The following is a 27,160-nucleotide window of genomic DNA, read 5'->3' as shown; positions in this document are numbered from 1 at the left end:
GTGTTTGACTTTGATTTGAAGCCAAGCACGCCTCCGGCCCTGATTCCACACACACACAGAATTAAACAGGCTGTTTTTGTTTTCTGTGCCTTTAAGACTGATATGTATATGTAAATGAGCTCTGATCCGACTGGCTGCCCTGGTTTGTGTCTTGTGTCTTGAGCAGCACAGGAAGAAAGCACTCCTGCTGTAGAGTGAATGGGTGGCTTTCAATACTGTTTGGACTGTTTGTGGTGTGAGGAGTAAAACTTGAACTCTTTTGAAACTTTAGCCATGTTTTTAGACTCCATCAAACTTTTTTTTTGAGAAACTGGCACTTCAATATGTTTACTTAAACTACTGTTCATAATCTGCACTAAACAGCACACAACTTCCTGCCTTTCTTTAAACTCCAGTGTTTTTCTGTGATCTGAAAATAACTGAAGTGATGGAAGGGTTGGCTTTTTTGGTCCACATTGCTGCTGCCTCCTTTCTTTGTTCCTTTTGCATCTTTCAGAGCTGTCAGCGTTTGTGTTTGGAAGCAGCCGGCTGCATTCAGGGAGTTGAAATCGTGCAGCCTTTCGTTTCCCATTGTGTGAAGGAGAAAAGAGAGTGGATTTGAGTGACAGATGCCTCAGAGCTTTATTGTCAGCTTAAGTCACCTCAGAAAGGCTCAAGAACTGGCCAGGTCTATTGGTGGTTCACAGAGTGGAAGAGGAAAGATTGAAAAGGGTATCATTAATGTTTTAATAAGGCTCTCAATAGAGTTCCACTCTTGGGTCCTTGAGCACGACAACTTTACCTACAAGGGGGCGCTGTAGCAGGGCTGACTTGGTACTCTGACCCAGACTTCCTAGGATAATCTGGTATACACAAAAAGTAGAATTCCATTGTATTGTGTACATATTGTGTACATCAAGTTTTTAGGTCTACAGCGAGGCATAGCTCTGCCCAGATGTGTTTCAATGGCACAAAATAGAAAAGCCAATCACAACAATGTTCATGTAAGTACACTGCCTGGCCAAAAAAAGTCTCCACCTGGATTTAAGTAAGTAAATGATGTGGGGTTGATTCTGCAGTTGGTCAGGTCTAGGTTCAGCAACAGTATGTGCTGAAAGAATGAGGTCAGCTGACTCCCTAAATATACTGAATATAGACCAGGTTATTCCATTAACAGATTTTTTCTTTCCTGATGGCACGGGCATATTCCAAGATGACAATGCCAGGATTCATGTATTGTTCACCACAGAGTCCAGACCTTAACCCCATTGAGAATCTTTGGGATGTGCTGGCGATCAGACATCATCAATGCAAGATGGTGAAAAATTAATGCAATACTAAATTGAAATAAATCTTGTAACATTGCAGAAGCTTATCGAAACATTGCCACAGTGAATGTGTGCTGCAAACAAAACTAATGGTGGTCCAACCAAATATTAGATTATGTAAACTTTATTTTTTTGGTGGTGACTTTTTTTTGGCCAGGCAGTGTATATAAGCATTAAGGGCACTTCAATAGAAACAATAACATCATGCATAGTTCAAAACAATAAAAAAATAATGTAAACATGAATCAATTCCCACCTAATACACAAAATGTCAGTATTCAGTAAGTGTTTTACTGTTATTAAGTCTATATAACATTAGAATCAACCTAAATAAACATAAAGCCAGTGTTCATTGAGTGTGTTTACTGTTATCAAGTCTGTATAACATTAGAATAAACCTAAATAAACATAAAGCCAGTAGTAAGTGTTTTACTGTTATTAACTCTATATAACATTAGAATAAACCCTAATACACATGAAGCCAGAATTCAGTAAGTGTTTACTGTTATTAAGTCTATATAACATTAGAATAAACATAAATACACATAAAGTCAGTGTTCAGTGAGAGTGTTTACTGTTATTAAGTCTATATAACATTAGAATAAACTTGAATACTAATAAAGTCAGGGGTCAGTATGTTTTTTACTGTTATTAAGTCTATATAACATTAGAATAAACCTAAATACACATAAAGCCAGTAGTCAGTAAATGTTTTACTGTTATTAAGTCTGTATAACATTAGAATAAACCCTAATACACATGAAGCCAGAATTCAGTAAGTGTTTACTGTTATTAAGTCTATATAACATTAGAATAAACCCAAATACACATAAAGTCAGTATTCAGTAAATGTTTTACTGTTATTAAGTCTGTATAACATTAGAATAAACCTAAATAAACATAAAGCCAGTAGTCAGTAAGTGTTTTACTGTTATTAACTCTATATAACATTAGAATAAACCCTAATACACATGAAGCCAGAATTCAGTAAGTGTTTACTGTTATTAAGTCTATATAACATTAGAATAAACCCAAATACACATAAAGTCAGTGTTCAGTGAGAGTGTTTACTGTTATTAAGTCTATATAACATTAGAATAAACTTAAATACACATAAAGCCAGTAGTCAGTAAATGTTTTACTGTTATTAAGTCTGTATAACATTAGAATAAACCTAAATAAACATAAAGTCAGTATTCAGTAAGTGTTTTACTGTTATTAAGTCTGTATAACATTAGAAGAAATCATAATACACATAAAGCCAGTGATCAGTCATGGTTTTACTGTTATTAAGTCTATATAACATTAGAAGAAACCGTAATACACATGAAGTCAGTATTCAGTAAGTGTTTACTGTTATTAACTCTATATAGCATTAGAATAAACCTGAATACACATAAAGTCAGTGTTTAGTGAGTGTGTTTACTGTTATTAAGTCTATATAACATTAGAATAAACCTGAATAAACATAAAGCCTGAAGTCAGTAAGTGTTACCGTTATTAAGTCTACATAATAACATTAGTATAAACATAGGCGTAGGAACCGGGGGGGATGGGTGGGACATGTCCCACCCAATATTGGAAACAGGTGGATTTGTCCCCCCCAAAAATTATATCGTTTCGTTCAGATCAGCTGTACTATTAATGAGGAGACAGACCGGACCAATCACGGAGCCGGTTCAGGTATTAAGTCCCGCCTCTCAGCACAAACAGCCAATCAGCTTGCTGGTTTTGCGGCCCGCGGTGTGCTAGTGGGGGAAGCCCCGCCCCCTCGCTGTGAGATTTAGCAGCGGGATCGGGCTGCAGCAGCTTCAGCTGATTAAGATCTGGATATGCGGGGATTTTTCTAAAAGAAAGGTAACGGTAGGCTAACCACATAAACTGTGATGATGTTTCTGATAGCTGGTTAAAAATACAAGACTCTAAATCAGCACACAGTTTAAACCCACTGTGATTAATAAACTGCAGCTGTGTGAGTGAGTTAGCTTAACTTTGGAATTAGATAGATTGGAAGTCAACGTTAAAGAAAAAATAAACTATATACGTAATGTTCAACTTGCCCTGTACCTGATCAGCTAATTACTGTTTCATATTTAAACTGTCTTTATTAATTTAGGATTACAGGATTTACTGTGAGCAATAATGAACAAAAATTCATTTAGTTAACTAGTTATCTAGAAGCCAGATGTAGTGGATAGTCAGAATTTAGTACAGTACTTTATGTTTGTAGTTTAAAGCAGTTTCTTAACCCTGATCACTGCCCCAAAATTGTGTTTTCCACCTGATCCAGCTGATCAGCTAATAAACAGTCATTTACTGAGTTTACTGAGTTTAATCATGTATATCCAGCAGTGCATTAGACACATCATACCACCACTTACTTTATTAAATGTCTTTAAAGCAGAGAAAGCTCTAGAATATGTAGAACAGTGTTAATATTCAGTAGAATATGTAAGAACAGGGTTCACAGTAAGGCCACATGTCCTGACGTTTATAATTAAAATCTTTATGAAACGTAAAGTTACATTCTTTTACATAAAAGGACACCAATCTTTAGAAGAGCTCTTAATAGAAAAATAAAAGCGTAGGATTTTTTTAAAGAGTGGAGAAAATGTAAATATACAACAGAATTGACATGCCAATACATGATTATAATAATAATAATAATAATAATAATAATAATAATAATAATAATAATAATAATAATAACCAAATCTGTTATATTATTTTAAATATTAGGTGATAACTGATCATTTTTGTCAGATGTATATGTATATGCATAATTTTTTCTTACAACAGTAAATGTAATGTGAAGTAACATGTTTAGGTTGTAAAATCACCTTGTTAACTAATAAAAAACAAAATACAGAAAAAAAAATATTATTTGTGATTAAAAGTAATTTCCACAAATGTTGTTCTAAGAAACTATAGGGTGGACTTGGGTTCATATTGGCAAATGTGTCCCCCCCAATATCAAACCTGCACCTACGCCCTTGAGTATAAACATAAATACAAATAAAGTCAGTGTTTAGTGAGAGTGTTTACTATTATTAAGTCTTTATAACATTAGAATAAACCTAAATACACATAAAGACAGTATTCAGTAAGTGTTTTACTGTTATCAAGTCTGTATAACATTAGAATAAACCTGAATACACATAAAGTCAGTGTTTAGTGAGTGTATTTACTGTTATTAAGTCTATATAACATTAGAATAAACCTGAATAAACGTAAAGTCAGTAGTCAGGAAGTGTTTTACTGTTATTAAGTCTGTATAACATTAGAATAAACCTTAATACATATAAAGCCAGCGGTCAGTAAGTGTTTTACTGTTAATAAATCTATATAACCTTAGAATAAACCTAAATACACATAAAGTCAGTGATCAGTAAGGGTTTTACAGTAATTAAGTATATATAATAACATTAGAATAAACCTAAATAAACATAAAGCCAGAAGTCAGTAAGTGTTTTACTGTTATAAAGTCTATTTAACATTAGAATAAACCCGAAACACATAAAGCCAGAAGTCAGTAAGTGTTTTACTGTTATTAAGTCTATATAACCTTATAATAAACCTAAATACACATAAAGCCAGTGATCAGTAAATGTTTTACTGTTAATAAGTCTACATAACCTGAATACACATAAAGCCAGTGGTCAGTGAGTGTTCACCTGCAAAACTCTATATGAAATTTGAATAAATCTAAATAAACATGAGGATGGTGGTCAGAATGTGCAGTTGGTCAGTAAACTTCACCATGTTAAATGTTAGAAAAAGGTTTGTGTGATGATCTCTGTGAACTGAAGACAATGAATGTATTTGTCAGCTGCTCACCTGATTTAACTTAAAAGACCTATTAGATAAACTAGGTGTTGGATTGGATTTTTGAGAGCACTGGCTGTCCTTGTGCCATTAACACTATGTCTATCTGCCTGTCTGCCTGCCTGTCTGTCTGTCTGTCCATCTGACTGTACAGAAAGAAAACATAATTTATCTTTTTCTATAAAAACTGTATTACAGTAAAGAAATCAATATGTGACACGTTACAAGATTTGACCTTCTGAATGGTCTTCACACACACACACACACTGGGGAAAGGTGTGACACCTCTTTTCTAAAACCAGCTGTGGCACTCCTGCCATCTGCACAGTACAACAGCAGCACGCTAACGGATTAACACAGCTGATTTGCTGCGTCACACACACACACACACACACACACACACACACACACACACACACACACACACACACACACACACACGTATTCAACTTTCAGGCCAAGTTCATTCCTTTAGTCTAGCCTAAGACTAAGAGCTACGATGCTACTGTAGCTAATAACCAGTGAAAGCTTATGTACACATTCCTGCTATCAAATTCATGGTTGTTTTGCTGCATGTAAATTATTAAGATACTGGTTTTACCACTGCAAGGTCCTTGTGTGGGCGGAGGGGAAGTTAGCCCATATAGAGGAGAGGTACAACCATGGAAATGAGGGTAAAGTAACCGTTAAAAAAGATGTAGTGTTACCACTGATATGAGTATTGGATGACTATAGAAATGTGTAGTGTAAATAGGTGGAGCATAAAAATGGAAATAAATGTGGTGCAACAATGATTAGGAGTGCAGTGGAATCAGAAAATTGTGAGTAACATAACTATGGGAAAGTGTATGGCATGATCAAGGACATGGGTGTAGCTTGTATATAGAAATAGGTGAACCATAGAAATGAATGTAGTGCAACAATGACAATTAGTTTAGTGCAACAATGGACATTGGTGTAGTGCAACAATGAAATAAGTGTAGTGCAACAACAGCAATTAGTGTAGTGCAACCACAGAAACAAGTGTAGTGCAACAACAGAAATGTAGTGCAAACAATATAAATGAGTGTAGTGCAACAACAGACATTAGTGTAGTGCAACAATGGAAATGAGTGTTCAGCAACAATAGAAATTTGTGTAGTGCAACAATAGAAATGGGTGTTGTATAACAGTGAAAATGTGTGTAGCGCAACAACAGAAATAAGTGTAACAATGGAAATGAGTGTAGTGCAACAACAGAAATTAGTGTAGTGCAACAACAGAAATTAGTGTAGTGCAACAACAGAAATGAGTGTAGTACAACAATGGAAATTGGTGTAGTGAAACAATGGAAATGAGTGTGGTGCAACAATAGAAATTGGCGCACCGCAACAATGAATGCAGTGCAACAAATGAAATGGGTTTAATGCAACAATGGAAATAAGTGTAATGCAACAAGAGAAATTAGTGTAGTACAACAGTGGACATAAATGTAGTACAACAATGGAAATAAGTTAAGTCTAACCATGAAAATGGAATAGGGCAACAATGGACATTGGTATAGTCCTACAATGAAAATGAGTGTAGAATACTCATGGAGGATACCCTTGGAAGACATGACCATGGAGATGGGTATAGCGTAAACATAGAAATAGGTGAACCTTAAACATGGATATAAGTGTCACTTATTTTTAATATGGGTTTATTACAACCATAGAAATAGGTGTTGTGTAACAATGGAAGGTGATGGAACATGACAAAAAGGAATGAGTGGAGAATTACCACAGAAATGTAGAGTACCCATAGTACTGGGTAAAGAGTAGTAATACATATGGATGTAGTATATGCATTGAGATGGTTGCAGATCCACCTACATTTTGCGATGGTATAATCTCCTTCTAATCGATGTTTATAAATCAATTTCTTCTAAACTTTCATTAGTATTAGTAAGGCTGGGCCGAAAGAGTTGGCGTACACTGTTCACACATTTCACATGTGTATTACACAGACACACACACACAAGCACACACAATGCACACACAGGGGCCAAAACTGCATTTGGAAAGAAACCATCAGTAGACACAAAGAAAACTACATCTACTTGCAGCAAAAATGCTCACCTGTATGAGCTCCCACCACCGACCTCCTGCTTTATTTGGCGATTTAGAGCGTCCACAGCCTCCCTGCCCTTCCCCACGTTAACAGGGGCCTCTGCTGACCCCTCTTTTCCTGTGATGACCTTCTTCTCTTTCTCAACTCTCTTTACTTGCCTCTTCTTCTTCTCTCCCATCAGCATCTCCTTCTCCTGCACCTTGTCAGCGGTTTGGCTCTTCTCCAGGCCGCACTCCAGTGCTGGCTTTGGTATCCAGGGGTGGTCACCCCTCCTGGGAATAGGCCACGGCTTATAGTCCTGGCGGTATTGGGTCTGGCTGTCGAAAGGAACCTCTGGGCCATGGTATTCGCACTTGGGCTTGCAGCTTGGCTCTGGGCGAACCTTCCATGCCTTGAAGTCCTGCCGCATGACAGAGCCAGGAGCATTCTCACGACCATCACGGGTCACTTCCTGCCGATTCCTTTCTGGATCCCGTTCCTGGCTTTTCTCCTGCAGACGGTCCCGGGTCCGGTCCCGGTGTCTGTCTTTTTCTCTGTCTCTTTCACGATTTCTTTCTCGATCCCGATCTTTCTCCCGCTCCCGGTCTCTCTGCAGCTGCTGCGTCTCTTCTGACACCTCAGAGTACTTGACGAAAACCAGCGGCACAGCGATGTCGGCCTTGTCCAGCTGAGTCCAGAACCGTGCCATGCAGCACGCCCTGGCGATGCACGGCCACGCCATGACCCCTAAAAACCCTCAACACCAACCAAACCTCACCAAAACCACCAAAACCCACACCTCCCTAACTCCCCCACCCCAACCTCCCCCTTCCCCCTTCTCTGATTCTATTACCCCCCTCCTCTTCAGGAGCCGCAGCTGTGCCTCGTTCTCTCGCTCGCTCCTCCAGCTGATCAGTGAAAGCCTGGAGCTGTTCGCGCTGAATTTTCACAGCAGAGTGAATCCGCTGAGAGTGAATGAAATGGCGGAGCTGCTGCTTCGCTTTCGCCTTTTAAGCACCCCCCACTCCACCCCCACCCCTCTCTCCCCCTCCCCTCTCTCCCCCTCCCCAGCTCCATCACTAGAAGCGTCTGCAGTGGGCGGAGATAAACACAGAGAGAAACACACACAGGGAGTGAAAGAGAGCAGGAGATGCCATTTCTCTGCTCAGCCGAAGCTATGGAAGATCAAACATGGAGATTAGGCCTACAGGGCAATAGATGTATGTATAAACCCTCAATAATACATTTATAAAAGCTAAATCATACACTCAATAAGCTACTTCATACATTTAAAGCATAACCTTTCAAATATTAATACAAATTAATTCATTTAATCTGACCTTTAAAGGAAATTATACAAATAAGAATTATACCATTCCGCCCCTGTGCAATTTAAAAAGACTAGTCTTGTAAGTATAAACCAAAATAGGAAACAATTTGTTATGCACAAAAAAGCTAATCCTGACATTTCTAAAACACACTTTTACATAAAACAAGAAACTGAATAGGATATTTTCCTTTATGACCGTAAACCAGCCATCATTAACAGTAATAAACACACGTCCTTTTATGAGTGTATGATCTTCAGCCTGTAAGCTCCAGATGGGCTAATGTTTCGCTCGGAGCCCTTTGCACCAACACTGGCCACCTGTCCTAACTGAGCTCAGGAAGAGTCACACATAAATAGGTCTAAAGCATGTGGGTTGCATGGAGAATTGTATATGCAGTAATACTGTGCCTCACCATGCAGTTAAACTATACTAAACAATATAGGTATGCATTTGGCCAATTACATATGCACTCACAATGCATATATTATTTATGGTTATTATAATTATTTAAATAATATGCTGTTTATACTGTTAATTGCATCGTTGTATTTACTGTATTATAGTGTTGACCTTCTTGTGTTTATAGTTTTTTAAGTGTTAAAGTTATATAAAGAAGGATTTAAGGAGAAATATTACTATGTAAAGGGAACAAGCCTATGGTCGCCAAGCCCTCAGACAGCTCTGCGTCAATAAACATAATTCAACAATATTTGACAGAACCACCAGCCACTGTCTGTCATGATGTGATGTGTGTCAGAAAAATGATTTGACATACACTGATATATATCAGAGCGACATGCTGCCTTCAGCACCACATATTTTCCAGGGACTTTAATGCATTTTTAAAGCTGATGTCCGTAAGTTTTGGAATTGGAGATATTTAGGGCCCTCTCTGGTGAGAATGGGTAAATGCACAGAGCATGCTGAAGAATCATTTTAAACTGGGCAGGTGTGATGCGGTCTCTTTTCAGAGCAGATGAATCCGAATCCAGGTTATGTTCAGTCATAGAGAGTGAGAACACGCTCAGTCAGAAACTTCACTCCTTCCTTTCTTTGTTTTTACTATGAGTGAATAAGCTACTTAGCTCTGGGTTTCTCTTCTGAAGTCTCCATTGCTCAATCAGCTGCTCACGGTCAGTAAAACTGAGCCGGATCCTCTTTTAGAGGCTGTACTTGACCTTACCCTACTTCGCTCTGCCTTCAGCCTAGTTATGTTACATGAGCACTCTATGCAGTATGAAAAGTACCTCTGCTGCTGAAAAGACAATGCATGCTATCACAGCTCTTTTAAAGTATTTATTGTAAAAAATTATATTGCGATAAAGATGAATATATGATTTACCTAACAGCCCTAATGCTTGTACAGTTCTTAGTGTTATAACCCTGATACTGTTAATGGGTACACTGTTTTGGTATAATAGTGTTTTTACTGCTTTAGTTTGTAAAACGTTATAATATTAATAGTTAAAGTGTTTATATTTTTAGAGTTTACAATTTTTATTAAGTTGTCTCTGGTGTTTATAGGGGTAAAGTGTTTATTTTCATGTATTATTTTATTGTATAGTGTTTGCATTGTTATAATGCTTACAGTTCTTTGGTTACAATGTTTATGTTAATAAATATAATAATATTTATGGTAGGCTATAATACAGTGTTTATTGTGTTATACTGTTACAGTGTTTAGTTCAGGGTTTTAATATTATTTTTTGGCTCCACACCTGCTACATCTTTGAGGTTTCTTGCATTGTCCTGTTGAAATCTTTGTTTTTTTAGAGTGCTTCATACAGGATAAAGATATTATAACAATTTCACTGTCACGGCTGGTGTAAAGGGCTGGTGCTGCAACCACTGAAGCTCTGCTGCAGCCTCCACACTCAATAAGAAAGCAATTCTTCATTGGATGTGTGTGTGTGTGTGTGTGTGTGTGTGTGTGTGTGTGTGTGTGTCCTTTGATCGGCTCCTTGGATGTAGATCAAAAGTCTGAATGCATTGATAGGGAGAGTAAGTGTGTGGTAATTAACCTTCACACTGAGGTGAGTACTCGATAAAGTGTGACACAAAGGCAGACTTTGACCTCTGAACTCTTTCCTGCTGTTTTTCTCTCCTTCACTCATCTGTTTCTCTGCTCTATCGCTCCTCTGCTTTTTCTGGTTCTTCTGCTTCATTACTTTTCTCTCATTATGGCCATGAAAATCGACTTTGCTCCGGCGAACATTCCTCTGAAGAGGAGGCTGGAGACGGCCGCTGTGCTGAAGCTGGTCTTCTCCTTCCTTGCTTTGGGTAAGTGTGTGTTTGTATGTGTGTGAAGGTGTGTGTTTGTGTGTGGGTGTGTGTAATGTACATCTTGAGCTTGAACTTCAGAGCTGGACTGATCACATTCCTGTTAACAGCCTAAAATACTCAGCAGGGTTTTACTCTAGCTTGATCTTGATACAGAAACAGAAGCAAAACATTAAGGACAGGCAGGAGTGCAGTTTTATATTTATATAAAAGTAAACACTAAAGTTACATTGGGCAGCTATTTTCAGAACAGTGTTACTCCATCTCTCTCACTAAGCTCCTCATGGTTAGTTCATTTTTCATTTCTGCAGAAATATCTGGTTTTGTTTTTAGGCTTACACAGAGAAATTCTTTCAAAATGTCACATTTACTTAATGATTAAATTACAAACCATTAAACTAAAGCATATTTGGGATGTGATTCTGTAGGTGCAAGGTCAAAGGTCATTTCTGAAGTGATTTGCCAGTGTAATCACTGTGCACTAAGTAGTGATGATTGTATTATTTGTGTTTTTAGTTAATAACAGTAGCAGTAGCTGTAAAGCTTACTTTGCTAGGACTAAGCAGTAGGGTGTGGATTTTTAACACTGTAAAAAAATGGCAAAACTCCAGAACTGCATGAGCATGAACATCCAATCAAATAGGCCTGTGAACTGTATCATTTATTTTCCTTTTTTATTTTAATTTCTACCACAATTTTTCTTTGTTTCTGTCTTCCTTTTTTCTATTTTTTTCCTTTGGCTATTTATTTGCTTTTTTATATATTTTAATTTATTCACACATTCATATGTTCATTCATTCATTTACCCCTTATTCTTACTTAATTGATTTGTTATCTTATAAATCAATATAGCATCAGAGGCAGGGTCTGAGGATTAAACATACTAGCAGTCAAAAGTTAGGACTCACCCGACTTACTTATTTTGATTTGTTGATGCCAATACTTAGAGAGCAGGATGACCAATTGCCAATAAATAATGCAGATGCAACACAAAAGGTAAAAAAAAAACTAACCTATATAATTATATTGTTTCACACACATTACAATCTATTAAACATTGTTATTTTAGTCAGTACCAGGCTGTTGATTTGTTTTATTAAAAATGTATTTATTTATGCTGTACATAAATATGCTGGTATTTAAGGTAAAACATGGTTTAGTATTGGCCATTTATTATATATATATATTTTTTTTTCTTTTACCAAAGTACAAGCAATTTAGACACATAAAAATCTGTATAATGTAGCTTGATCAGTCTGCTCGTAATAAATAGACCTGATGAAAATGTGATAGAATGAAGATTCTGTTCCTTCAGTAGTTAAACTAACTATTCCAAGCAAAATAGTTACAAATAGAGAGAGACATGCACACATGTGCTAAAGAGAAAGAGAGATAGATAGATAGAGAGAGAGAGAGCCTCAAACAAGTGCAGAAACTTACAGCACATTACATTTGTTCTAGTTGGCAAATTGCTTATGCTAATGCTAGCTCCTGTTACAGTAAATCAACATGTTAAATCTCCCAATTAACAAATACAACTGCCTGTAATATACACTGAGATTATTATTACTATCAAATCAGTCACTTATGATTTCAGATATCTGAGATGAAATAAGAACAATAGTTTATGAGCCCTGTTAGCTATAGCTATTTGCATTTTTTATATAGGCATTTTCTTACTAAATTACTGGAATCAGTTTAATTCTACAGACAGTAAACATTTGTATGTTATAATAGAGTATTTAATTGAATATACTGTGCTTTACAAAAAAGGAATTAAATTCAAACGTTTTGAGGAATTGTGTCTATTGAACTTTCCTGTCCTATTAGAGTGTTGTGGGGCACTCTGTGATCTCAGTGAGCTAGCTAGCTTAGTAACTAGCAGGTAGCTAAAGTTAGCTAAATTTACTGAGGATATAAGCTTGTCATTTTAAGAGGAGTCAACCACAGCCCTCAGACAACCCCCCCCCCCCCCCCCCCAAAGAAAAATTTAACAGATTCAACTTCAGCTGGGAAAAGATGTTTCAGATGTGTCAACAGTGTGTGTGTGACATGGTTAGCATTATTAAACATTAGCTATGGTTATCTTGTTAGCATTACAACGCTTGAGGCAGAGCTCTGGGTAATGTTAGTTAAAACCCCTGGGAACACCGTTTATACTGTATATTAATATTTGTATAGTACTAATCTTGTTAATATGATAACATTCCTCAAACTTGCCAAAAATGACTCCTTCAGACTCCTGCTTTTCTCTGAGGACTGTTTACATCACCATGGCAAGGCAGACAGCCTTAAAACAAAAACTGTGCCAGATATATCACAGAAGTAGCCTCAGTTAAATGTTTGCTGCAAATGCTTGTTGTATTTTAGACGGCTCCACTGTGCCCATGCTGATTTAAAAACATATCCAGTTTTATACCTATACAGTGACAATACCTTAAAGAACGGCAGACCTTTATCCACTTCACTACTGGATGGGCATTCATGGAATTCACACATTCAAAATCCTGGCATAACTTGGTAAATATTTGGATAGCTTACTTGCTTGCCATCTGCTCACTGAGATGGTTGCTAAGTGACAGCTCACCAGCTTGCTGGTTCAGTTGTTGAGACTCAAAGAGAAGGCAGGGCTAGGTTAGCCTTCTGACTGATTGGTCAGGATTCAGCCTGACCCACTTTTACACCCACCCATTCCACATCCACTTCTGGATGACACTCATTAAACATACTATCAATTTACATGGGTGGACCAAAGGAGCTAAATTAACCCAATTAGAACTCAGATTTAGTTTCACAAGGGCCTTAAATTTGACTATGTATTCACTGTAAATATGTTCTGCAATGTAATGAATGTGACAAAAAGTTACTGTGTTAAAACGTAGTTAACTTTATAACATTTAATTAATGTTATGTAATATTGCAATTGTAACAAATGTAACAATGTAATGTATACTGTGCTGTACTAAGTATAGCACTTTAACTCTGCACAACCCTGGGAGTGCACAGCAAACATATTTTTGTGTGAATGTAAATGATATATTATATACGAACGTAACAGAAGAATGAAGAGTGCCATAAAATTACTAAACCATTTCGCAAGATTTTTTTAAATACAATTTTGGTTACATTTTTACCTTCCATTTCACTGGCTCTGCTTATTCATACAGGAGCACTTTGTAGTACCTCTGTTTTCTGCATACTATAGTAATGCAAATTTATGCCTAATTTTTGCTTTCCTGATGTTATTTAAACTAGAGCTCAGAAAATTAGCAAATTAGTAATTTGCAGCACAAGCGTTAGGATCCAAATAAGCTCCACAGAATGACTTTAGCCGTAAATAAAAAAAATATTATCTGAGGTAAGCATGATCATGTAGATTTGGACTAAGCCCTTAAAATTTCTGGCTCCGCCCCTGTTGTAGAGCTATGTTTCTCAACCCTGGTCCTGAAGGTCCACTGCCCCATTTAGTGTTTTCCCTACTCCTAATACACCTGATCCTACTAATCAGCTCATTAACACTCTATTATTGAGTTAAACTGGGTGTGTTAAAGGAGATAAACGGCTATTATGTGCAGGGCAGCGGGCCTTGAAGACCACAGGTGAAAAACACTGTTGTAGAGACTCAGATTTCTTTACCGGGGTGATACAAAATGTGTGTTGCCATGAATACAACACAAATATAGACATGTTAAATGTTTATACAACATTTAATGTGTACTACAGTGTACTACAATCATGTTTTCCTTGGGGGCTATTTTATTACATGATTCCCTGCATGTATCCTTTCAGTATTTTAATAATATACTTTAAAAGAGTCTCAGGCATCAGGCAGTGTACTATTTTCTGTAAGGGAGCTTTTAGAGGTTTAGATTTCTGATACCATTCACCACCCCTGTGAACTTTTCTGACTATTTCTTACTATTATCTTGATTTTACAAAACTTTTTGAATGTGTTTAAATTACTTTTCTCTTGGGCTGTCAACATTAAGGTAGGTTACCTTTCATTTTATTTCTCTCTCTCTCTTTCATGCTTAAATGTTAGTGCACACACACACACACGAGCACAAGCTGCTAAATGTGGAATATGGAACTACACTAGCGTTATTTTCTCCATTAAAACCCTAGGTTAAACTCTGTAACTAAGCTCTTTACATTATTCTAGTTTAAAAAGCATCTAAACTACCCTGACATTTTTAAACAGAAAAATATTGTCTGTCCCGTCCAAAAATAGAGTTATGTAACAGCATTTCAAAAAATGTAGCCTGATTTCGACACCAAATATTATTGTGATTATTAGAATATTTTAAAAGGAATTGGCACCCATAATACATAGTATTTCTAACACTCATTATTTTATTCACATTTATAAAAAGCTTAGTCTTAAGGCAGAAAAAGTATGATTAATCATGATTATTCCTGAAAATTCATTATGATTAATTTGATCTTTTTTTTTTATCAATTGACACCACTATGTTTTACATCATAATTATGCAAAATGATGAAAATCGGATGACCTTTTCTTTTTAATTCTTGACTTCTTGAATAATAGTGGTGGTAAAAAATGTTAAATGTAGAAGACAGTAAGATGCAGCATCTATAGCTTTAATCAGTGAGCTACAGCTCAGCACACCACTGTGCAGATAAAGCAATTCTTCTGCTGATGTGAGGGAACTTTTGTCATTACAGCCCCCACAGGACTACACACACCACACACTAAACCCACACACACTTTCATTTAACTCTTAGCAGTCAACAAATGCATGCTGTATTATTAACCCATTCAATTCCAACGGCTTATCTTAACATGATTAGTTTAAAGTGATTTATTCAGTGGGGAAAGTCAAAACTTGATTTAAAAATGAGGTAAAGACAACTCTCCGTATTTGTGCTAACACTACTATTGGTACCTTTATTCATTCTAAAATACATTTCACACCCTAAAATGTATTTCAGAATATACCACTGCCTGTGTAATATATATATATATATATATATATATATATATATATATATATATGCTGTTTGGATGTAGACACAGACAGGTCAGAACAGTGGCAGGCTGTAGCATAGTGAGGTTTGATTATCCTGCTGAAAAACCACACCACTGTACACCAATCCCCGGGCAAGACTACTGACTCAACATTCTTATCATAAAAATGTAAATGTATACAGATATAGTGCTCACAAGGAACTGAGAGCATATTTCTGTGTTAAAACCTGTAATCATTTATAAAACAAGCTTCATATGAAGCCATTCATTTTACACTTGTTTAAGAGCACCCTCTAGTGTCTGAATAAATGAGAACCAAGATTCACCTAGTCATTCACTTCTATGGTTGTTGTATTCGTGATGAAAATTCCTAAAAGTTGAACAAAAAAGATTATTATCCATTACTCTCTACATAATCAACTGAGTATTAATGTCCCCTATATTAAAGTACCTGAGCTTTGTAACTGTAAATGCGGAGGTTTTTGAGCATTGGTTGAAAGTCTATATATATATAGTGTATAGAGTTCAGTGTGTACATTCACCTGTATTCATTTGTCTTGCTCTCTGTGTTTCTCCTCAGCCCCCATATGTATTGTGCTGTTTCTGTACCTCTTGTTCACTCGGTTCTGGTTGGTGAGTGTTCTTTATGCCACCTGGTGGTTTGTGGACTGGGACACTCCGTCTCGCGGGGGCAGACAATGCGCCCTGCTCCGCCGCATGCCCCTGTGGAACTATGTGAGGGACTACTTCCCCATGCAGGTAAAACAGACACACAGACACACACACACACACACACACACACACACACACACACACACACACACACACACACATCTGACTTGTCATGATGTTTTGAACATATAACAGTGAGTAGGTGGTTGGTGTGGTGCAGTGGATAACACCACTGCCTGCTAGTGAGCTTCAATTCCAGTTCTGGTTAACTATGCAGTGCTACACCAATAATAGTCCTTGGGGAAAACTACATCGACTCAACTTTGTAACAGAAATGACCTTGTAAGTCTCTGAATAAGAGCATCAGCTAAATGCTGTAAATGTCATGTAATAAGTGAAAGAAGAAGTGCATCACCGTCTTCTAGTCATTCAACGATCACACAGTTGGGTCCTCTCTGGTTACTGTGTGCTGAAAGCATTTTCATCAGCACTGTACTGACACCTACTGGACAACACACATCTGACTCTGTAATTTATCCATCAAACACTAATCCTGTCTAGAGCATCCATTTTTCTATTTTTATATATGGCAGACCAGCTGGTCTTGAGCTGGATTGAGCAGGATTGACAGAGATGTAATGCATTCACTTTATAATTTTTTTTTTATTTTCAAAAAAACGCTAAAACTAGTGATGTTGTCATTCTGATACTTTAGGTTATATTCTCCCTTTTATTTTCCTTTGTAAATCATTGGTGGTTCAGATCAGCAATTTCAGTTAAATATATCATATAGCAGATGAACACAGTGACATTTAAGAAGTGAAATAAAGTTTGTAGGATTTACTGAAAGTGTGCAATAATTATTTTAAATTATTTTATATTAACATTACGCAGGTGCATACATTTGGGCACCCTTGTCATTGAGATATAGATAGCTAGATTTTAGATAAATTTATTTGTCCCGAAGGAAATGTTTTGATTTGAAAACTTTTAGCACTGATTATTGGAACACAAAGGTAAATCCAATTATGGTAAAGGGTTAAGGTGGCCTATAGCAAGTTTTCTCCTGCATTTTTACTGGAGAGGCAACATGGGAGCCTCAAAACAACTCTCAAATTACCTGAAAACAAATATTGTTCAACTTCATGGTTTAGGACTGTCCATGCTTGGGGAACATCTAACCTCACTGAACTGGAAATATTTTGTAAAGAAGAATGGTCCATAATACCTTCAACCAGAAGCCAGACGCTTATTGGAAGCCATAAGGGCGAATTTAGATGCTGTTATTTCTGCAAAAGGAGGATCTACTAAATAATACCCAGATTTATGAAGTGGGCTAGTGCGTTCATATTGGAGCTACACAGCTAATGTTACTAAGAAGCATTGGAAGCTAATATCTATAACTTAACATGGAGCTTACTTCAAGAAATCATCATACCCTCATCTCAAACTGCACATATGTGTGAGTATGCTCTAACAGACTTGTTTAAGTTTCTGTTAATGTATCTAAAATACGGACAGAAGTGTGGATACAAATGAAGCTAATAGTGCTAATGTGTAGCGATGCTAGCACACTGTAGCCCAGGTTTTAGAGTACAGTGCTTTATACAGTATCAGAAACCACATAAGCATATCTATCAGAGATGACTGAACATCTTCTCACAGTTACAGGAGAGTATGTGATGATTTGAGATGCATTAGCGCTGTGCTAATTGAGACACATATATCGCTTATTTATTGTTTTCTACTGAACTGCTGCTTTAATATGTTGTTCCACAGAGTAAATGAACATTTTAGGAAACTTCCACGGCTCAGAATTTAGTGTGAAATATATCAGATGACTGTCTGACATCAGTGTGATTTCTCATGAAGGCGTTCTCTTATCTGCTGCTGACGGACTTTCCCATTAATAAAATTCCCAAAGCAAGAAGTAACCCTCCATGCTTGTAGGAAAGTGAATTTAAAGATACAATTTACTCTCAAAAGGTCATACATGAGAAGAGCTAAATGCTTTTATTTGATATATATATCAAAATATGATGGTTGTGCTTATGATGTTTTTGAAACCATGTATCTAATATATAGATCATATTTCTTATTATTTCATCAAAAATATAATTCTGATATCTTTTACAGAAATTAAATTTTCCTCTAGAAAATTAAACTAAATGTGTTAGTTACACTGTTTCAGAAACATCATAATCGTTGTTTACATTGTGAGAAGGCTTTATTGCGGTATTTCCAGAGTTAAAAGTACAGTACAAAGCGTTATATCATAAAGATGAATTTGATAGTGTTTTTAGATAGTGTCTTATCATACAGGGATGTAAGCTCTTGGTACGTCTTATCTGGTCTGTCCATTTCAGCAGCAAAACAGAACCTTTACCTTTTAAACCTTTACTGTTTTGAGTGTGATAGTAAACACCAAACCTGGTGTACTAACATTAAAGTGGAAATGCAGCCAGTTTTTAGAATTCCCTGAAAAATTATAATAATAATAACCAAGTTTGAACACATTATAGTTCCAAATAAATGAACTGACTGAGATTTCTTTACATGTGTCCTCTGAGTTTTATACAGACTGTTGTTTTCTTTGGGGACTACAATTTGCTTTACAAACAATGTAAAATAAATAAAAATGCTTTACCATGATGCTATTTACATAAGCAATAAAAGAGTAAAATATAGAGGTTGGAGTGCCGAGAGCTGTCAGCAACAAAACCAGTGTTCTTCTCTGTTCTTGTACCAGTTGCATTACTGTAACAAGCTTTAAGAGCTGTTTCAATAGTTAAGGGAAACATTTTCTGCCTCGTTTCAGTTTTTTCTGATTTTCTGAGATTGCCCAGAGGCATAAAATATGACTATCTACATCATGTGTTCAGAAAAAGAGGGAGGAAGCGTGGCGGCTGCCCGGCACAGCCTGCATCAGAAAGAGAAATTAGTTAAGCTGTAATGCTGTGTTCACCACCATCACTAATTCAGCAGCTCCTCCACTCATCAGCTGCTTGCTGTGATGTGAGCATCTCTTAATTCAGCACTAAAACTTTAGCCTCAGGAAAGAGTGAGTGCTGAGGATTTTTAAAATCTTAAAAAGGGTTAAATCATCACACTCATTGATACAGAAAGGAACAGTTTTTCCAAACAGTTGTTTCCAAACAGTTCATAGTAAAAAAAAATATATATTTTTATACACAATTTATACTTAAAATTATTCAGAATCTAAATAATTGATAGTAAATACTAAACAGTTCATATAGTAGGTTCTAAATAATGTATAGCAGATACTGAATAATTAATAGTGGATGCAGAATAATTGCTAGTAGATACTGACTAAACTATAGTTTATAGTAGAAACTGAACCATTTATAGTAGTAACAAATTGTAGTAGAAACTGAATAATGTACAGTAGATACTGAATAACCCATATAAGAAACTGAAAAATTATAAACCATTATTCAGTTTCTAATTTTTCAGTTTCTTATATGGGTTATTCAGTATCTACTGTACATTATTCAGTTTCTACTACAATTTGTTCAGTTACTACTATAAATGGTTCAGTTTCTACTATAAACTATAGTTTAGTCAGTATCTACTAGCAATTGTAGTAGAAATTGAACAATTTATTGTAGAAACTAAATAATTTGTAGTAGAAACTGAACAATGTATAGTAGAATTGGAACAATTTATAGTAGAAACTGAAACATTTTGTATTAGAAACTGAATAATTTATATTAGTATCTGAATTGTAAGTTGATACTGAATAATGTTATGATATACTGAACAATTTATATTAGAAACTGAATACTTCAAAGTGGATACTGAATAATCTATAGCATAAACGGAATAATTTATAGTTGATACTGAATAACTTATAGCATATACTGAATAATTCATAGTAAAAACTAAATATATTTATAGTTAATACTTAATCAATTATAGTTGATACTGAATAATTCATAGTTGATACTGAATCATTTATAGTGGATACTGAATCATTTATACTAAAAACTGAATAATTCATAGTAGATACTGAATCATTCCTAATGGATAATAATTTAATAATAATTTATCGTAGAGAGGAATATTTTTTCCTGGTTGTAAGGGTTAATGAGGGTAGTGGTGTTTGAGTAGATGACTGTGAGAGAGAGGCAGGCATGCTTTTAACATGTAAAGTTTGTCTGCTGGAGAAACAGAAGCAGCGTCTGTTAGATCAGTAAAGGGTCATTAGAGAGAAACAAACAGTTCAGAGAAAGCACTGGAGCGCTCGATACACTGCAGCAGAACATAGTTCAAAAAGAGCAGCTGAGAGAGAGACAGGATAATAACAGAAAATTAATATAATTTAGGATAAAATGTGATAATCCAGAATAATATAATTAGCTTTTAATATAATTTAAACATATTAAACAAAGAACATTAGAATTTATTACTATTTTTATAATCTTTTTATAAATAATTAAATAAAATCATAAAAGAAAAAGAGAGAGAGACAGAGGGACATGGTTGAACTGCGAAACAATACTGCACATGAATGCACACACACTGTCTCTCTCTATCTCTCTGTCTCTCCCTCCTTCTCTCTTTCTCTTCCTCTGTCTTCCCCCATCTCTCTCTCTCTCTCTCTCTCACCCAACCTGAAGCTGCTTTACAGCAGGGGGAGATCAGATTAACGCTGTGTTCCTCATATCTGAGGTGTGATGGAGGCCTAAACCAGTTTGATAAATCAGTCTAAAGTTCCCACCTCATCCTGCAGCGCAATAAAGGATCATATTCACATCAGAGCTCCACACGTGAGAATTTGTAGGGCAGTGCATATAGCCGAATACATCCAGCCTCAGCCTAATCCTTAATCTCTTATCCTCACTGTGAGTTCACACTTGTTTTTCTGTGAAAGGGGGGTGGGTCGAGGTGGTGCAGGCCTGTTTATTGCACCTGCCTTGAACTCCTGACACCCCTCCTGTACAGCAGACATGAAGAGGGGCACAGAGCAGGGGTTTGTTTTGATTCTGCTTATACAGGTCGGCTTCAGCGTTCAGTCTTGAACAGTGATCTGTGTTTCAGTTGTTTCTGTATCCGTTGATTTTGAGATTTGAAGAGGTGAAAAAACAGAACCTATATATCACCCTCACCCTCAGACCACCATATGTTTACCTGAATACACTGATCACAGTAAGAGGGAGAGAGATGCAAGCACTTTATCACATCTCTGGCCACTTTATTAGAAACCCCTTTATTAAACCATCAGCATATACACTATGTGTACAGTTACATACTAATATTTCAATTATTTGTGATGTCATTGGTGCAGCCTGCCACATATGGGCTATTGAGATGTCATAGATCAACAGTCTGCTAGTTTTGATTACTTGTGATTTCACTGTTTAGAGTGTTAGTTTGGAATAATTGTGTTGTCATTTGTATTGCAAGGCACATATGGGCTATTGTGATGTCATGTTTCAGCATGCTAGTTTTGAATAATTGTGATATCAGCCTGCCACAGACCTTAAAGTATAAAATTAAGAGACTGATGCATGGTCATGGTGAATGATGTAAATAGCTTCATGAACAGGACTGTGTTATGTGTTTGTAGCTGGTGAAGACGGCAGATTTGGACCCCAGGCAGAATTATGTTTTGGGCTTCCATCCGCACGGCATCATGGTGTCCGGAGCGTTCACTCATTTCTGCACGCAGGCCACCGGCTTCAGCAAGCTGTTCCCAGGCCTGGACAGTTACCTGCTGATGCTGCCTCTGTGGTTCAGAGCCCCGTTTTTCAGAGACTACATCATGTGTGCAGGTCAGGAGAACCTCTCAGATCTAATATTTATATTAGAACAGCAAGCAATCGTCAAATAATCAAATAATAAAAACACCTAAATAAAGCTAGTAATTTAAGTAAATATGTGTGTGCATGTTTCAGGTTTGATTCCATCAGATAAGGACAGTGCCAGTTATCTGCTGCAAAGGGAAGGTGGTGGTAATGCCGTGGTCATTGCAGTGGGTGGAGCTTTAGAGGCACTGGACTCCCATCCTGGGACCAACATAGTGTTGCTGACCAGTAAGAAGGGCTTCATAAAGCTGGCAATGGAACATGGGTATGAACAACAGTTACATATGTATTTCTATTAAATTACATTCATTTTTATAGAGCATTCTACAACTGGCTACAACCAAAAATCAGCTTCTAGTAATAGGACAAAGGGAAAATACAATACAATATCATGTCATGTTATCAAGGTGTTAAAAATCTCTAATACTGTTGATTATGTGGTTTATATGTATGCATGACTTACTGATATCTATGACATATATTTAATTATATATTATTATATAATATCCTCAGGGTAGGGAGGATATTGAGATTAAGAGATTAACTGTACCTCTCTCTCTTACAGTGCTCACCTGGTCCCAGTTTACTCTTTTGGAGAGAACGAGCTGTATGATCAAGTGGATAACCCAAGGGGCACCTGGTTAAGGTGGATACAGGACCATCTGCAGACATATATGGGTGTTTCTCTGCCACTGTTCCATGCTCGAGGGATTTTCCAGTATAGCTTTGGCCTCATGCCCTACAGGAAGCGCATCACTACAGTTGGTATGTCGGTTATACAGCCATTTATATGTAGTTGCAGGTCAGACTATATTTAGAAGTGGACGTTTAGGTATTTGAATGCAGCCACAAGCCAGTAGCCTGACCTAAACGCTGCGGCAATTAACTTTAAAATAAATATAATTATTATAAGTATTTTAATAAAATCTAATACCAGTACACAACAAGTTCACACACATCTCATTCACCATTCATTCACATAATTTGTAAAGACAGTAGAATATTTCACTTTAACAATTACTTTGTAATACCAGCAGAGCCCCCAGCTTCATGTAGCCCATGCACACTACACACTGCCCTTAGAGCAGCAAATTTCTGTGGGGGAACTAATAATTGAACAAAAAGTGAAAAATAGCTCATTAACTCATTAACCTACTGTAGTTCATACAAAATGTTGCTAAAGTTCACAATCCAAATACATACCATGCACTCCTCTTAGGGCAGCAGATCTCTACTGGTGGCTCAGGGCAGCAGTTCTCTGCAGTGGACGCCATTTTGGTGTGCTGAGACATGATAACCCCTCTGACACCTCCCCAGCCTTATCCACTCTCATCAACACATTGCACTAATACACTGCCTGGCCAAAAAAAGGTCGCCACCTGGATGTAAGTAAGTAAATGATCTGGGGTTGATGCTGCAGTTGGTCTGCAGGTTTAGGTTCAGCAACAGTATGTGCTGAAAGAATGAGGTCAGCTGACTCCCTGCATATACTGTATATAGACCAGGTTATTCCATCAATGGATTTTTTTCTTCCCTCATGACACGGGCATATTCCAAGATGCCCGATGCCAGAAAGGAGTGGTTCAGGGAGCATAAGATCATCATTTTTTGTCCAGACCTTAACCTCATTGAGAATCTTTGGGATGTGCTGTAGAAGACTTTGTGCAGAGGTCAGACTCTACCATCAGCAATGCTGCAAGATCTTGGTAAAAATTAATGTAACACAGGACTGAAATAAATCTTGTGACATTGCAGAAGCTTATCGAAACATTGCCACAGTGAATGCGTGCTGCAAACAAAGCTAAAGAAGGCCCAACCAAATATTAGACTGTGTGACCTTTTCTTTAGTGGTGACTTTTTTGGGCCAGGCAGTTTAAAAAGCATTACAAAAGCTAAATTTTGCTTTGTTTACTCTGCAGCCATGCAGCAAAAGTGAGGTCAGATAAAACCTGACAGTCATGGCCTGTTCCCTGTGTGTACAGATGCACACTGATGGCATCTGCAGGAAGGGTTGCATCAGCACCTGTTGGGATGCTTAGTGTCACTTTATTTCTCATCTACTCACACATTCAATCTGGGCTATGTCTCTCGCTCCCTTATAAAAAAAAAGGTTCTGAGGGCTACTCCAGAGTGTAGAGAGTCTAGACTGGTCATCCACATAAGCAGACACACCAGGCCACTGAGAAATCTGTAGATCCTCTAGATGCACTGTCTGGTCAAAAAAAGTTGCCACCAAAAAAATAAAAATTCACACACTCTAATATTAAGTTGGAACACCTTCAGCTTTAATTGCGGCACGCATTCACTGTGGATTTTTTTAATAAGCTTCTGCAATGTGACAAGATTTATTTAAATCCAGAGTTGCATTAATTTTCATCAAGATCTTGCAGCATTAATGATGGTAGAGTCTGACCAACCGCTGCACAAAGCCTTCCATCCAGCACATCCCAAAGATTCTCAATGAGGTTAAGGTCTGGACTCTGTGGTGAACAATCCATGTGTGAAAATGATGATCTCATGCTCCCTGAATCACTCTTTCACAATTCCTGCCTGATGAATCCTGACATTGTCATCTTGGAATATGGCCGTGCCATCAGCGAATAAAAAATCTATTGATGGAATAACCTGATCTGTATTCAGTATATTCAGGTGGTCAGCTGACCTCATTCTTTCAGCACATACTGTTGCTGAACCTAGACCTGACCAACTGTAGTGTCAACCCCAGATCATTTACTTACTTAAATCCAGGTGGAAACTTTTTTTTTGGCCAGGCAGTGTACCCAGACCAGGCATTCCTCTACCAAAAACGTAAAAACTTAAAGGAAATTGAAATTCAGCAAGGTGATATCAGAAGGAAAGGTGTTCTAGTACATTGGATCGCTGAAGGATTGTAGATATTAAATAACTAAGTAACTAAATACGTAAACAAACAAAACAAGTCATTTATAGTGGCTACTAAATAATTCATAGTGGATACTACAAAAAGCTTAGATGATACTGAAAAAAGTATAGTCGGTGCTGAATCAATCATAGCGGATATTGACAGTAGTTTAATTACTAGAATCTACGGAACTATAATCATCACTATAATCAACTATAATCAATCACTATAATCATACTTTCTGTAGCAGACACTGAATAATTCATAGTTGATACTGTACAATAAACAGCTCAAAGTGGACGCTGGATAATTTTAATACAATCTTAATAATTAATAGTAGACTTACTGTGTAACAAATGAATAACTTACAGTGGATACTGAATTACATTAATACTGAACAATTCATAGAGGATACTGCATAATAATAATGATAAATAATATTAAATAATAGAGCTCCAGTTTAAGGGTTTTTAGAGGTATTAAATAATTAAAGTAATAATTGAATAATTGAGTGTTTTGTTTCTTTTCTGCAGTTGGAAAGCCAATCAAAGTAGTGAAAAATGAGAAACCTTCGAATGATGAGCTGAACGCTCTTCACCAGCTCTACATGGAGGAACTCTCACAGCTGTTTGAGGAACACAAGGCCAAACACGGCATACCTGAGGATGCACACCTGGAGTGCCTATGAGAGCTGCTGGCTCTGTGTGAGAGAAAATGTTATTGAATAGCTGCCAGAACAAGAACTACACAGTGAATGAAAGACTGAACAATACTGGTGATGATGCTGCTAATGTGATAATTTGCCACAGTGTTTTTTAAATGAAATATTAACGATGATGTATTTTTTATGCTGTGCTATTTTTCAGCTTTAAATAAATTAATGGTTTAATTTAATTTATTCTATATTTCAATTACTGCATGAATGACACAGATGTAGTAACTTATTTTTCATGAGCCTTGGGGATGTTACTAGACCAGATTTCTAAACTTAATGCTGTCTGAAAGTGGCATCTATCAGAGGGATTCGGAACAACTTGAGTAAAATGTTCTGTTCATTTCATCACACAGTACGTCAGAGACCTGTGTTGAAAGAACTGACTGCAATCACTTGACAGAAAAAAAAGCAAGTCTGATAAATTACACTGTACTGGTATTGTTTTATACACTGAGATGAAGTTTCTCATTAGGGTGAATATTTGTTCTATAAACTATGAACAATATTTCTCCCAAATTCCAAATACAAATATTGTCATTTAGAGCATTTATTTGAAGAAAATAAGAATGGCTAAAATAACAAAAAAGACGCAGAGCTTTTAGACCTCAAACAACAAGTTCATATTTTAAGAGTTCAGAAATCAATATTTGGTGGAATAACCCTGGTTTTTAATCACAGTTTTTATGCATTTTGGCATGCTCTCCTCCACCTCCACTAGTCTTATATATATATATATATATATATATATATATATATATATATATATATATATATATATATATATATATATATATATAGCTCTGGAGAAAATTAAGAGACCACTTAAAAATTATGAGTTTCTTTTAATGACCAAATTGAAAACCTTGTATTGTATATATATGGTTTAGCCACACAATGGAAAGGTCAATTTTTATTGACCAACATACGTAGTTCTGGGTGGACTTGGCCAGTTTGATTCCTGACCTCAGATGATTCACACACTAACCTCATGCTCAGTTTTGCAACACACCTCTTCTAATATGAGATGGCAAAGGGGACAGGTTTCCACACTCAGACTGGACAAGGGCCAGTATGCTGACCACAGAGAGGCATTTAACCTGACAGGGCCAGACAGAAGAGAGATAGAGAGAGAGAGAGAGAGAGAGAGAGAGAGAGAGAGAGAGAGAGAGAGAGAGGAGATCAGCTCAGTCCTTCCATTTAGAAGAGGCCTTAAATGATCTAAAATGTTTTGGAATTATCCTGTATGACATACAACATATTT

The 27,160-nt window shown here is 36.7% G+C and overlaps 2 protein-coding genes across 2 annotated transcripts in view; one reads left to right on the top strand and one right to left on the bottom strand.

Moving 5' to 3' along the window:
• The window catches only part of map6a (microtubule-associated protein 6a), a 28,354-nt gene extending 20,340 nt beyond the window's left edge, over positions 1-8,014 (bottom strand). The window contains exon 1 of the mRNA XM_007259442.4: positions 7,232-8,014. Within this exon, the coding sequence (XP_007259504.3) occupies positions 7,232-7,944 (713 nt within the window). The 5' untranslated portion in view covers positions 7,945-8,014. The remainder of the gene's footprint in view (positions 1-7,231) is intronic.
• A 2,589-nt stretch (positions 8,015-10,603) lies between these two features.
• Positions 10,604-26,078, top strand: mogat2 (monoacylglycerol O-acyltransferase 2). Its single transcript, XM_007259444.4, has 6 exons — positions 10,604-10,813; positions 16,384-16,562; positions 22,066-22,270; positions 22,394-22,568; positions 22,869-23,068; positions 25,718-26,078. Exons 1-6 carry the CDS (start codon positions 10,714-10,716, stop codon positions 25,870-25,872), a joined length of 1,014 nt encoding a protein of 337 aa, XP_007259506.3. The 5' UTR covers positions 10,604-10,713; the 3' UTR covers positions 25,873-26,078.
• The last annotated feature ends 1,082 nt before the right edge of the window (positions 26,079-27,160 follow it).

This window comes from Astyanax mexicanus, chromosome 20, assembly GCF_023375975.1.
Source record: "Astyanax mexicanus isolate ESR-SI-001 chromosome 20, AstMex3_surface, whole genome shotgun sequence".
NCBI classification, from domain to species: Eukaryota; Metazoa; Chordata; class Actinopteri; order Characiformes; family Acestrorhamphidae; genus Astyanax; species Astyanax mexicanus.
The sequence above is the reverse complement of the archived record's forward strand: the minus strand, read 5'-3'. Positions and strand labels throughout refer to the sequence as shown.

What these genes read in the sequence shown, in the direction of transcription:
- mogat2 (XM_007259444.4), top strand. Translation starts at nt 10,714, where the DNA reads ATGGCCATGAAAATCGACTTTGCTCCGGCGAACATTCCTCTGAAGAGG. An exon ending in GGGACTACTTCCCCATGCAG is followed by an intron (nt 16,563 to 22,065) that starts GTAAAACAGACA and finishes ATGTGTTTGTAG; the next exon opens with CTGGTGAAGACGGCAGATTT. An exon ending in AAGCTGGCAATGGAACATGG is followed by an intron (nt 22,569 to 22,868) that starts GTATGAACAACA and finishes TCTCTCTTACAG; the next exon opens with TGCTCACCTGGTCCCAGTTT.